This window comes from Rhipicephalus sanguineus, chromosome 8, assembly GCF_013339695.2.
Source record: "Rhipicephalus sanguineus isolate Rsan-2018 chromosome 8, BIME_Rsan_1.4, whole genome shotgun sequence".
NCBI lineage: Eukaryota > Metazoa > Arthropoda > Arachnida > Ixodida > Ixodidae > Rhipicephalus > Rhipicephalus sanguineus.
In genome coordinates this window covers 48,248,946-48,262,742 of record NC_051183.1, presented here as the reverse complement: position 1 = coordinate 48,262,742, position 13,797 = coordinate 48,248,946, and the positions used below count along the sequence as shown (strand labels likewise).

Here is a 13,797-nt window from a genome sequence, read left to right as displayed (position 1 = left end):
TGTATTTTTCGGATAACGTTAGCAAACAGTACGTTTTCGTTGCAAGGTAATTATGAACAGACATGACTGAAGTTACACGTAAGCGCTAAAAACAAGTTTTGAAGATACTGCCCTCGGACGCAGACTGTGAAAAAAACTGCCTGTCACGTGAGTTAAATAAGCAAACACGTTTCAGCGTTTGCTCGCCACATGTTCAGCGAGCTGTGGCTTCATTACGGGGGTCCTAAAATTCCATGGTTACAAGAGATACGAGTGTCAGAAAGATCTGATGCGTTTCAGCGCGTATGGTCGTCCATCGCGAGTTTTCTCCAGCGTAAAAGAAGAAATGGGCCAGTCGCTTGGCCGCTGTCATAGTATGCATAGTTGCAGCCGATAATCTGCAGAAATGTGTTGAGAAAAGCTGTTTGAAAGCGTTCATATAACTGAATTACTAGTGCTTATTCTCATACACCTTTGCTGAACATTGCATCGGACCCTCATTGCAGCAAGTTGGACACCTACACCTCTGAATCTCAATAAAACGTCCTGTTGGGCGAGTTGGTGATCTATCACAGACGACATTTCTTAGCGAAAAACTGGAAAGGAAAGGAATTAGAAAGAGAAGAAGACCTGTGCACTGTGTTTTCTTCTTCTCTTCTTAATTCCTTTCCTTTCCAGTTTTGCGCTAAGAAATTACCTCTGAATCTGCTCAGCATTCAACTGCGCACTGTGACGAGTAGTTTATCGTGCCACAAAGCTACTCGGACTTTTAAGGTTCATAGGAGTTTCGCGTGATGTCTACCTGCATTTGTATATTTGTTTAAACATGACAACTAATGGTGCCATGTTACCGATGAATACATTTTTACATCGGTTGGCACTGTGTGCTTCTTCGTCCAGGTGTTTACTTCTCTCACCTCATTTAATAGCAACTTTTATCTGTTCTGACGGGACGCGTGAATTTGGAATTGCTTTTCTGGGCTCTTCCAGCGTCACCGAAGGATGTCTCGACCCCCCTCCCTTTTGCTTTTCCACGCAGGGACAGATAGTGGCAATTCTATTATATCTGTGTGTTGTCTATACCGGGTGTTCAAAGTTAAGCTTTCTGATTTTGTCAATATTCAGCCCTGAGAAGACCATGAAAACCACCTTTGCAGCTAAGTTATGTATCCACGGGGACAAAAAATGAGACAATAATTATCGCTGTCAGCTGCCCAATAAATTAACATTCCATAATGAGCTTTCTAACGAGTCCAGCAAGCGGGCATGTTTGTATTGAAAAGTTGGAGGCCGTCGCGTTTATACACAGTTCCCATTCGAAGAATTCTTTTGCATGTCTCTATTCCGAGATATCTCGCTGCAAAGTTTAATATATATATATATATATATATATATATATATATATATATATATATATATATATATGCAAGCCCCGTACCACCTCGAAGCTACATGTCAGTATCTTTATGTTGCAGTACGAAAAATGTACCCCCTTCCCCTTCCAAACTGTAGCACAGCCAACTGGAGGTCTCCCCTTGTTAACCTTCCTGACTCCACCTCTCTTACGTTACAACAGAGGAAGGCATGCACGAGAGCTACTTATAGAAAAGCCTTCGTTACGCGTCTCCTACCTGATTCTTCATCATTTTCTCCGCTGGGAACTCCATCCAATGGACCTCGTTTTCTGGACACTGGTCGCCGTCGAGGAAACAGGCATGGCTGCCCCTTGACTTCCAGTGCTCGTAGCAGGGCTCGCATAGAACATGGCGACACGCTAGGAAGGCGGCCTTCCTGGAAACTGCTCTGCAAGCACTGCACACCCTGATGTCGTCGATGGGTTTAACGAAGTGCAATATTCTCCAGTCGAGGCTGCCGGAGAATCCAAACACAGCGTGTGAGTAAATCTCAGGAGGCATGGCGAGAAGCGACTGCGTGGGCAACACCTCCTTTGCACTGTATCCAGATAGAGCTACGAGCTTCTTTACCTGGCGACCCTGGAGGGATGTTACGTCTGTGTGCCTGAATTTGCCCTAACAGCTATCGCGTAGCCGTGGCAACGACTGGAGCCTTGTTTGCTCAGCCGATAACACTTTGCTTCTTATTGCCAGGAAAGGACCTTTGGCCGATATAGCCACGAACGGCTGCTGGTGATAAAAGCAACCGATGAGCTAGTCGCATATGCGCGATGTAAACGCGAATCGTCAGATTTCTGTCAGTTTAGATGCGTAATTTGTCACTGGAATTTGAATTAGTGGATACTGTAATTGGGATGACGTTCTGCTTCCTGTTAAATATGCGTATACAGCACGGTAACCCATAGGTCGGCAAAAATATTGGAACCTACTCGGACTCACTCAAGAAATATATTTTGCTCTGAGAGCTCACTCGGACTCCGACTCACCGAAATTTTCCTCAACCGGACTCACACGGACTCAGACTCACTGAACTTTTTCTCAACCGGACTCACTCGGACTCAAACTCACCAACATATTGCTCCGCCGGACTCACTCAGACTCAGGTTCACGGCTTGACCTAAGTCTGAGTGAGCCTGAGTGAGTCGACTCATGAGTTCGTTGGCGTAAAATTAGCTTCTCCGATTATGGTGTAAATACTATTTAACGCCAATATCTCATATAATCGGTGCTCTACGACACGTCTTTTGATTTTTTTACCGTCAAATACGAGTTATCAGTGGTTGCAATTCAGTAAGGACGCTTTTATGAATTTTGGCGACACACACGAGGTATTTCTATCGAGAATGTCCGTGAAAGAGTTTGCAGGAGGGAGTCATGGCACCCCCTCCTTCCCCAAATGCACGTCTCTCATAAATGAACATTGAGATGGAGCATGAACGCTAGTGCGTTGACGCATGCGTGAATAATTTTAGTATGAACATAAGGCGATATAAGGCTCTTAGTAATGCTGATAGGTGAGTAGATAGAACCATAGGTCGGCAATAAAAGGAGGAGCTCACTCAGACTTACTAAAGATACAGTGAAACCTCGGTGATACGAATTTCACGGGACCACCAAAAATATTCGTATCATCCGAAATTCGTATCACCAGAAAGCATGGGAAATAAGTATGCGTCAAAAGAAAGCTGACGTACATTTTCATTTATTGTTTTTCAGGGCCGCAGCAACGTCAGGAAGAACCCTGAATGATTGTGAGTTTTTTTCGATGTCGGCAATCATACCAGTACTCGTAAATATACGGCTCGTACGCGCGTATTTAATTAATGAACCAGGTGAGTTGTGACCCGCGACAGCAGTAGCCCCTTTCAGATTCTAGTATGCTGTTTTGCATGACAACGGAGTACTGCAGCGAAAGTAACAAAAGAAGTGCTTTGACGCGATGGATTGAGGCCACAACATTACAGAACCATGGTCCTGTGTTATGATTTTATTAGCGTGGAGGGGTTGGGGATGTTTTTGGGAGATTTACGGCCGTACCCTCACAAGTGCGACCTCAACGGTCGCGCAAGTTGATGCTGTGAGGCCTGAGTCCTTCGCCAAGAGCGTCTTCGCCTTCTTTCGGTCCTCGTCCACCTTTCATAAGATGTTTCATGCACGAGGCAGGCACGTGTAAACACAGTACAACGACAGCATCTCGCGTGGACGCGTTAGAAAAAAAAGCATGGCGCTAATGTCCTCTTTAATCTAAACGTGAAGGCACACGGAAGCACATAAGAGCCTGAAAGATTCGCGCACACAATCTCGGAGGCTGTGACGCGTCTCCGAAGGTTTTTTTCTGACCGTAAGAAAGGTGTTTTTCTTACACCGTGATTCCGACGATTTGGCGGTGCGGCGCGCATGCCCACGCTTGCGTTCCCGCGCTCGCACGTGCTTGGTGCGTCTTCCGTGACAGCGCCGACAGCACCTTTTCGTACATGGGCGGTAGCGTACGTTCGTATCAAACGTCGCTGGGTGAAAATCGGTTCGCAACAACCGTACTCCATTACATTGCAGGCAAATGGGCCTTGGCCGGGACCAACTAAAAATTCGTATCACCCCAAAATTCGTATGAGCTGTGATCGTATAACCGAGGTTTCACTGTATATATTTTGCGCTTAGGGCTCACTCGGACTCAAACTCACCAATATTTTTCTCAACCGGACTCACTCGGACTCAGACTCGGTAAACTTTTCCTCAAGCGGGCTCACTCAGACTCAAACTCACCAAGATATTGCTCAGCAGCGGGCTCACTCAGACTCGGACTCACGGCTCGATCTGGGTGTGAGTGAGTCGACTCATGAGTGAATTTGTCGATGTATGCGGTAACGACAGCTAGCTCTTCTTTGTTATAATTTTTGTTTACACTGCAAAGTACCATAGTCGACCCCGTGTACCAACAAACCGTTTACTTCAGCAGGAAAGACTGTTGGGTTAGTTGGTCTCCCATAGTAACAAAGTAAAATTAGCGCATATGAAGACGGACACAAAAACACGAGGTGGACAAGGACAGGCGCTTCATTCTGCTGTCCTTTTCTCCTTTGTCCTAGCGTTTGTCCTTGCTTGCCTGCTCTTTTCGTATCCGTCTTCATTCAAGCCACTTTTTTGTGAACCGCTTGCTACCGGGGTCTCTCTGGAACACTCTGTGTCATGTGATAATTTACAGTTTTGTAGTCCATGTAGGTGGCCGATGTGCCGTTCCGCGCTGTTCCGTACGTCCGGAGGCGGTGCTGTCATCAGAGATGTACGTGGATGAACAGTAGGGTGTACAACATTGAAGAGACATAGTGATGACGCATGGAGTACCGCGTTTAGGAGCTATCAGGGATAGAACACTGCACGTGACCTACCCGAAAACATGTGCCTGGTCCCACCCGTTTGTCCCGCCGGGCCGGTTAAGTAATTTTCACGGTGGCTCCAGTCCAGGCTTGGTCTCGAAGCTTTAGGCTTCTGGGTGGTACCGGGTTTAGGTGTCGGGCTCAGATCGGGCAGGGTTATTCTCTGGTAATGTCGAACCCGACTATATCGTACACGGATAAACCGAATTATCCTTGATACCGAGCTAATTTCGAAAAGAACAATGTTTTAACGTCAATGTATATGAAAACTTACGGCTACATAAAAAGAAATAGCCGGAATACGTGACATATCGAACATCGGGTGGTGTGATACGCCCCAAGAAGTTGGCTTTTTCTCAGAGAATAGGGCTTTCCCAGAAGCATTTGGGAAACTGAGCAGTGTTATTAGGAGGGCGCCGCGCAGCGATCGAGTGGCGCGCTGCAAGTAGCGATTTTTTTTTTCGCTCGTACTCGCCTTGCCTAACTCCAGGTTGACTCCGCCTTGCTCGTTTCCTTGCCGCGTCCATGATTCTTTCTCGCTGGGCGTATATCGGAGCCTCGGCTGGTCGACGTTTTGCAGCAGTCGCTTTCTTGACCACATAAGCAGGGCTTAAACGTCGCCTCTGATATCGTTCTCGATCTGCAGCAATCCGAGCCTCACTGTAAGCAGACTCTTCTTCGGGTGTGCGGACCTTGTTTGGACGCTGCTTCGAGCAGCAGTGGAACTTAAAACGAGGGACAAAAAAGAAGACAGAGAAGGATGTCGCCGTACTAACAAGTGACCTCTGTCAGTTGTCAGTACGGCGACGTCCTTGTCTGACTTCTTTTTTTGTCCTAAGTTTTGCTGCTCAAACCAGTGTTAGCTATGAACCAACTAGCTCCGGCAAATACCGTCTTGTTTGAAAGCCCCATGGCTAGAAACTGCCTTGACGCGGCTGTGAGGAGCCCGTTTTACGGCGTTCTCCGAGGAACGCGCATGCGCAAGAAGTCTATTTTATGACGTATTTCATGATGTAAACGGTTACTAGGCGACATTTTAGAGTAAATTTGGCGCGCTCATACTTAGCCGTCGCGGTAGCTTCGGCGCGAGCTGTTGCCGCGCGGTCTACGCGGGGGTTTGCTGACGTCACACCACGTGTTGCGGTTGCTAGGCGTGGCAGATGCGCGGAGTGTTCCCGTCGGTGGGCGAGGCTTGGCGGCGTCTTCTCTCCGTTGCTACTACATCGGCGCATGCGCGGCTTGGCGAGGTTACGCCTGGTTAGAGCCATGGTAGAGCCTGGTGGTTCGCAGCCGAGGTTGCCAGAGAATCCAAACAGAGCGTGCGAATAAATCTCTTGAGACATGGCGACAAGCGACCGCGCGGGCGCCGCCTTGCTCTGTATCCAGCAGTGTTGTACACGTTCCTCTTAAACAGGAACGAAAGCTCGTTCCTCGTTCCTTCCCAATACTGGAACGAGTTCCCGTTACAAGTTCCTTTAGCGCGAAAGGAACTCGTTCCAGTTACATTTCGAAAATTGGAACGTGTCGTTACATTAACGTTACATTTGAATTTTTGTTCAAAGAATAGTGCCGGATAACCCTGAGGCGAAATAAAGTGAGCAATTTAAAGCTAACATTGAGCTACATTTCACGAATTTAACATCGCCGGCAGTAGGTTATATGTAGATAAAATGAATCTAAAGAAACGCTCCTAGACGAATTTTTTCAGAGACCACGTGCTCGTCTATTACAACTTTACAAGTGCAACACATGGGGCACTTTCCACGTCAGTCGTCAGATGCGCCGTCAGAATACTGCGCTTCAGATATTCAAATAGAAATTTCCGCACATGCACCAATATAAATAAGTTTTTTGCACAGGAAACCACATCGAAAAGAACAATACATAGGCGTTTAATGAGTGCTCATTGAAGATCGCAGTGTGAGTAGAAAATAATGTCCAGGATACATATTCGCAACTTAGTAAAGTCCCTTGTTCGCACTAAGCGAGAGTCGCACCTCGATGCTGGTGTCGGACTAAGGAACCTGTTTTCTCGTCTGCACTTCGTTGGCAATGTTGAAGGGCCGCTCCTTCAAGCACTTGAGGGTACTGCCATGTTGTATAAAAGTATAGGAACAAAGTCAACAGAAGTCGTAGGGGCGAGGGCAGGCTCAGCGGGCGCAACAAGATTGTAGCGCTGGATGTACGCGTATTCGTTTATTGCATGACAGACGTTATCGGTGCGGCGGCTGTCGAACTGAACTATATATATAATAAATGTTATAGACCGATAACCGCGGAGATAACTCGCATGTTGAAGGGATACCTGCCCAAACGAAACCACCGAAGGCACCGGAAAGGTGCCACTGCAGCATCCGCGTCCACTGCGTTTCGGTCCTCTTTCCCCTATCCACGCCACTGGGTGTCAAAAGACAGATGTGTCGATAGCTGCCGGCAGTATGCACGGAGCGGTCGAGCTAGCCGCTAAAGGCCACGCGACGAGAGAAACATTCCCAGGAACTGGGCCGAAGCTTCGCAGTCGGCAGCGCGCGAAAATAAAACCACTAAACCTTCGGAGGAGAACGCTGCACGTGGCAAGGCGCTCACTGCCAAGTGGTAGAACCACTGTGTAACTTCGCCACCGTTACGTTGGGGCCGAAGACGGTTCATGCGCAGTGGGAGGCCACCACGCGGGATTTCGGTGGTTAGCACGTCAGTGCTTCACTAATTTTCTGCGGCCTCTGGCGTTGTGATTGGCTCCTCTGTCCCATGCGCGTCAAACACCAGATAACCGCCGTTCGAAAACTCCGCGGAACCACGCGTAGGCACCTCGACTACGATAGGTCGGCTCCCCCACTTTTCCCTATACCAACAAGGCCACGGGGACGCGCAGGAGAACCGCCCGAAAACGCAGCCCCCCCCCCCCCCCGCCCCTCCCCACGCCCAAACAGGAAATATACTTTCATTAGTGGGTATAAAGGTGCGCATAAAGGACACGGGCACAAGATGACATGACGTAACACCCAGGGCGCACAGGTCCGTGTCCTTTATGCGCAACGTTATACCCTCTAATGGCAAACGAACTGGCCCGAATTGCAACCTTGGTGAACTACTTTCGAGTTGGCCGAACAAAAGTCACTGACGGAAAGAACTTGCGTGCCCTTTCCTGACGGCAGCCTTACAAAGGGGATCGATGATTCTCTAATGCCAAGTAACAGTCCTCCAAGGTGTGTCTGCACTCCAGAACGGTCACTGATTGCTGTCAGACTCGCTCAGACAAAAAGAAAAAAAAAATCAGCAGTTCGTCCCGCGCGTGGTCAGTCTTGACATCGCGCGCTTCCTGCGCCGCCGGCAGGCGCCTTAAACTGAAAACCAGGATGCAGCATAGTCAAGTGACAGGCGAGCGGTAGATTCTTGCGCTTCACGCAGTCGCCCATCCACCCTGTTCTGCATGATGTACTGTGTGCGGGCGCCTGTTCAATGCCGAGGAACATTTTCAGAAGAAACGCCGTTCCCTATGCCGTTCCTATGTAAACGTAACGCGTTACCGTTACAGTTCCACCGATCCTGAATGGAACGGTGGCGTTCCTCCGTTCCTCGAAAAAGGAACTAGTTCCTGGAACGTCGTTCCTTGGAACGCCGTTCCGTACAACACTGGTATCCAGGCAGGTAATGCTGCGAGTTTCTATATCTGGCGACGGTGGACGGAAGTTTCACGTATGTGCCTGGATTTGATCTAACACCTATCGAGTAGCCGTGGCAACGACTAGAGCCTTATTTAATAAGTCGATAACACGTTCCTTTGTAGCTAGGCAAGGATCATCGGCGGAAGCAGGAACGAACGGCTGCTGGTGACCGATTTAAGCTACCGAGAAGCTAGTCGCGTATGCGCGAGATAAACGCAAATAGTCAGAGCTTCATTACTTAGGATGAGTAATTTGTCAATTCAATTCGAATTAGCGTACGTTGTAATTGGGAGGGCGTTCATGTTCCTATTTGGTGAGCTTATACAGCATAATAAGAAGAGATAACACTTCATTAATTGTAAACGTTTTGTTTTGTGTCGGCACAAAACAAAGCTTTGTGCTTTAAACATGAATGTTCACCAAATAGGCCATCTCGCCGTCTTGTGTCGGCAAGTAACACAATCAACCCTTCGCGCCGAGTTGATTGCCCTGAACCGGAACTGAAAGAGACGGGTTATCACATCGACATAAATACACGTAAGCACACATGAACGCCTTGTGTCTCTAGCACGTTCACTACAATTTTCCACAATTATGATCAAAAACATTCCATCATGACGCTGCATAGTAGTAGCTGATTACGGACAAATTTTCAACAACGAAGCCACCCTTTTGACTTTGACTTCTTTTGTCAAATGTGTGCGTGAAAATTGTTCGGTAGGAGAGCAGAATGAGAGACGGCCTTCGACGGATGCGCGCATTCGGCGGGCCGCATAACCATCGTTATCATCTTGTATAACCATCTTTATCACAGGCACAAGGATGTCCTTTGACATTCCTGTTATTTATGAATTTACATATCAGTACAAGATACATACCGTGTGTCCATTGCATGATAGATACTCACGTCGCTAAATAGTCGGAAGTTCAAATATGCACCCTCACGGAATTTCGTCCTCGCTCAGTGAGTGCTGCTTATGAGCTGTCCATGAATAAAACATTAATATATGAAAGACATCGTAAAAGTGCTCGGCCCGAGGTTTTGATGGGCAGGTACAGTAAAAGCCAATGAAGTAATATTAAAGAAGAAAAGGGCATTGAACGCGTGAGCATTCGTGGAAAGATGAGGTGGTCGTGCAAACTTTCCCATTAACGCGCGAAAAAGTAAGGTGATAACGGAAAATGAACTTCATGACTAATGGTAATACGTGTAAAAAGATGCTCCCTCAGTGGAACAGGTGTACTGCGGAAAAGCATGATTTTCCAACGAATCGTAAAGCCTTTTGGTGGCATTAGGAAACACCTTTTGAAGAGATGCTCGCTCAGTGGTATAAGGATACGCTCGGCAGAGCACCAACTTTCAACAAAGCTTAAAGCTTCCTTGTAGCGTTGGGCGATTCAACTATATTGGCAAGCATCAACGATTGTTTCTGCCTAAATCTTTATTACTGCAATGACAGGAGGAGATACAGATGTCAGCTTGTCATATGAAGGAACACGTCTTTGTGTGAGTCAGAGAATGTAAATAAAGGAACAGTAGATTGAAAGATGGCAATGACAAGAGCAGAGCAAGCGAGAGAATATAACAATTAAATTGGACAAAAATCAACAAACATGGCAGTGTATGCAAAAAATAGCTAAATGACGTCACAGCAGGTAACTGCATCTCATGTCCCTGGCAAGTCACAAAATCCGCTTTCGCAAGACGGGGGTATAGAGCATTCATCAACATGATTCCGAACAATAACAGGAACATGGCTACTAAAGATGAGTTATCAAAAAGTAGCTTAATTAGTTGATTGATTTCAGCTATTGTGCCTTCTCTTACGGTAGGCCGGGCAGTTTCATGAGTAACGAAGATGCATGTGCACAATAGATCCCATCTTTAAGTCATCAATAGTGTTAATACGAAAATGTGAGGCACACTTTAAGCACGTCGCCATGAATGATTCCACTTCGCTGAAGATCCTCTAGAGATAAATCGCCTGTGTGAAATTTTAGACATTTTGATTGTGTGAGATTTATCTCATTCTCGGCGACACATTTCCATCTGCTGTTGAAGAGCAAGGACATATTCTTGGGAGAGACTCTGCGAGCAGCCTCATCTGGTCTATGCACAATCACCTCAATACTGAACAGTGGACGACGTTCAAAGTGAATTATCAATAGCTGTATTTCGTATCTACCATCAACAACGATAGTGGTACGAGCGAAGCAATATAACCGCCCTGTAATTGCGCGTTTGAGCGGCGCCCAGTCGTACACGCACCACACGACTTCCACGGGAACCTTCAGTTCATTCTCGAAAACACGGGCGGTCGCCTCCAGTGGGAATTCTTGTCCCAAAAGTTGCACCTGCCACATAGAGGAGACGTTGCAGCTTAGAACCTCAGACAGACCATCTGCGGCCGCACTTGCGGCTACAGCTGCTTCAGGGTGGAGCTTATTCTTCAATTCTCCCAGTATGTTCGACACAATCTGCATTGCCGCCTTCAGCGCCTGCAAGTTTTCGGCATTTCGCTCACGCTGCCTCATCTCCTGTTGATCTGCGGATTCACAAGGCCCCAACTCTTCGGCGGCCCTTTTGATTTCATCCAACTCCGCGCACAAGCTTTCTTTACTTGTCCTCATATCTGCTATTTGATTCACGTGTCCTTCGCTGCTTCTTTCCACCCCATTCAATGTCTGCGTCGTCGCCTGCGACATCTGCGCAAATTCAACTGCCACCATCGAAAGGGAGACGACATATTCTTCATCATTTGCTGTCAGTCCTTGAAGACTTGTCTCCAGTGACGCATCGTTTAGCGATGCGTTTTGAAATGCCGATTGTACGCCACGGACAACTTCCCGAATGCCTTCCAGGTCGTTCAACTCTGCATCGCTAGGTCGCGTTGTCGACCTTATCCTCAAGACGTGGCTGGCACAGTGTGATTCAAGGTGTGCTATGATGTCGTTCCTAAGAACCGTCGATGAACACTTTGGACAGCACGCGGAGTGGCGCTCGCAGTCTCGGTGGAAGTGATCGGTTATGCTTGAAACATCAATGACGATCTGGCAACCATTCTCCCTGTTCCAGCAAGTGACCTATCGTAAGAGAAGCAAAAAAAAAAAAAAACGTAAGTGCGCGAACACTCGTGGGGTCATGAGTCCCGTACTGAACTCTAGCTTTTACAGGTGTTGTTTGCGCAGTCACCTTTATGTCTCTATTGTATTGAGAGCCGTGTGGGTATATGCATAATTTCTTTTTAACATGCACAAGGTCTAGAAATCAAAGGGAAAGATTGACAGAAGAACCCCTCCGAAGGATGGGCTGAAGTTTGTCACTTCCGGTGGTTGTTTTCTCGGGTGCTACCGTACTGCTTGTTTAGCCACTGGAACGTTTGCGATGCTGTATCTCATTTACTACGTGAGACAAAATGAATTGTAAAAGTTGTGAAATTTCGTATGTCTTTCAACCATATTGTTTTATTATTATTTCTTTCTGTTTTTTTATATCACTGAGATATATCGTAAATAATCTCTTTATAAAGATATTTAGAGGTTAAAACAATTTATTTTTCTAAAATAAGTACCGTGCGTTTTGACCGGACCTTTTATATACCGAAGATTGCATAGACCAAATCCACCTTTGCATACCTAACAGAAAACTCAAGGAGGGTTGAGTGCACTGTGAAATCATTACCGTGCGTACAAAATCACAAGTTTACAAGACGTTTGACTGTGAGAAAGATCATGTGATGTATTTCAGCCTGGATGATCGCCCATCGCGAGATTGCTGACGCGTGTTAGAAAAAATGGGCCAGTTGCTTGACCTCGCTCACGGCCTCTCTCTCACGGCATTTGCAACGCGGCTCAAGCTTGGAGCTGCGGCACCTTCTCGGCCCGTGGCAAGACAGCAGTTGTGCGATGCGCAGCACAAGAGCGCTGTTGGCGTTTTTGAGGAACACTCAGCTTAACCAAAGCCTGTGAAGGACTCTTCTTATGTATATATGTGTGTTTGGGACTGTATGTACTATTTGTGTGTATATGGTGTATATGTGACCATTGTATATACCATAATCACCCGACACCTGGAGTAGCAAGCCAGGCGAAAAACCAGGCTAACCTCTCCGGGCATTTCATTAAAGAATCTTATCTCTCTCTCTCTCTCTCTCTCACGGTGTGCTGGGGTTAAAGTAACTTATGTTCTGCAAAGCGCGTGCGAGAAAAGCTGCTCTAAAGCATTTCAATAACGGCGTTGCTAAAGTCTTTACTCGTAGATTTTTGCTCAGCATTCTATCGGACCGTGGTTATAGAAGATTGGAAACCTACACCTCTCAATATTGTCAGCGTTTATTGCGCACAGTCACGAGCTGTCTGTCATGCCAGAATTCTTTGGGTTTGGGTTCAGTGTTCGTGTTCCTAAACATGACAGTGTTCGTATTCCTAAACATGGCAAATAATGCTGTCGTATTTCCGACGAATGCGTCTTCACTTCTGTTGGCAATGTGTGCTTCCATGTCAGGCTATTATACCTCTCACTCCACTTAAAAGAAATTTTGCTCTGTTTCCCTCGTATGGTTTAGGAATTGCTTTACTGTGCTTTTTCAGTGCTACCGAAGGGTCTCTCAACCACCCTGCGTCTCGCATTTTCAGGCAAGGACAGATAGTGGCAATTATAATACACCTCTATGTTGTCTATGTATGCTGCGCTGTGAGTGCCGCAGTGAAAAAAAATGAGCACGTAGCCATCGTTTGACACGTTCCCCTGTTGATGTGAAACACACACTGCGGTCTTTCTTTTTACATAGCCTTATCCTTCTTCGCATTGTGTACCCCTGAAAGCGCTGCCTCTTGATGGTCTTACGTAAGCCTAACATGAGACATGAACCTTATCAGGAAAGTGCTTTCATCCGTATTTATCATAGCATGCCGATGCTTATGGCTTTCATCGTATGCTGGCAGTGAGAAGAGCACGGTTGTTAGAGTTGGCCCAGGATACATGTTGCGGACCGCTCTACTGAATGTAAAATCAGGGAACTTTTTCACGCTTTTCATTTTCAAATATGTCCTGATAGATAGATAGACAGATAGATAGATAGATAGATAGATAGATAGATAGATAGATAGATAGATAGATAGATAGATAGATAGATAGATAGATAGATAGATAGATAGATAGCTTTTTTAATGATAATCCCGGAGATGATAACCTGGTTCATTGCATGGCATGGACATTTTATGACTGGTATACACACAATGACCATATACCCACACAAAGCATACGTTCAGTCCTGCAAACATTACTACACACTCAAGGTGGCATAAGCACACACACACACACACACACACACACACACACACACACACACACACACACACACA

General features: G+C 46.6%; 1 protein-coding gene and 1 long non-coding RNA gene across 5 annotated transcripts in view; one reads left to right on the top strand and one right to left on the bottom strand.

Moving 5' to 3' along the window:
- Window positions 1-13,797, bottom strand: part of LOC119401838 (TNF receptor-associated factor 3) — a 49,885-nt gene that overhangs the window by 1,608 nt on the left and 34,480 nt on the right. For 2 of the 4 annotated variants that reach the window (XM_049418401.1, XM_049418402.1), the window contains one exon: window positions 1,611-1,655. The exons of 1 other annotated variant lie outside the window; for it this stretch is intronic. In XM_049418401.1, the coding sequence (XP_049274358.1) occupies window positions 1,611-1,655 (45 nt within the window). Of the gene's footprint in view, window positions 1-1,610; window positions 1,929-13,797 lie in introns of those variants that run through there. One more of the 4 variants, XM_037668831.2, reaches the window with a different exon arrangement.
- LOC125759524 (uncharacterized) overlaps window positions 10,801-13,797 on the top strand; it is a 47,538-nt gene continuing 44,541 nt past the window's right edge. Inside the window, exon 1 of the long non-coding RNA XR_007417091.1 lies at window positions 10,801-11,370. This is a non-coding gene — a long non-coding RNA (uncharacterized LOC125759524). The remainder of the gene's footprint in view (window positions 11,371-13,797) is intronic.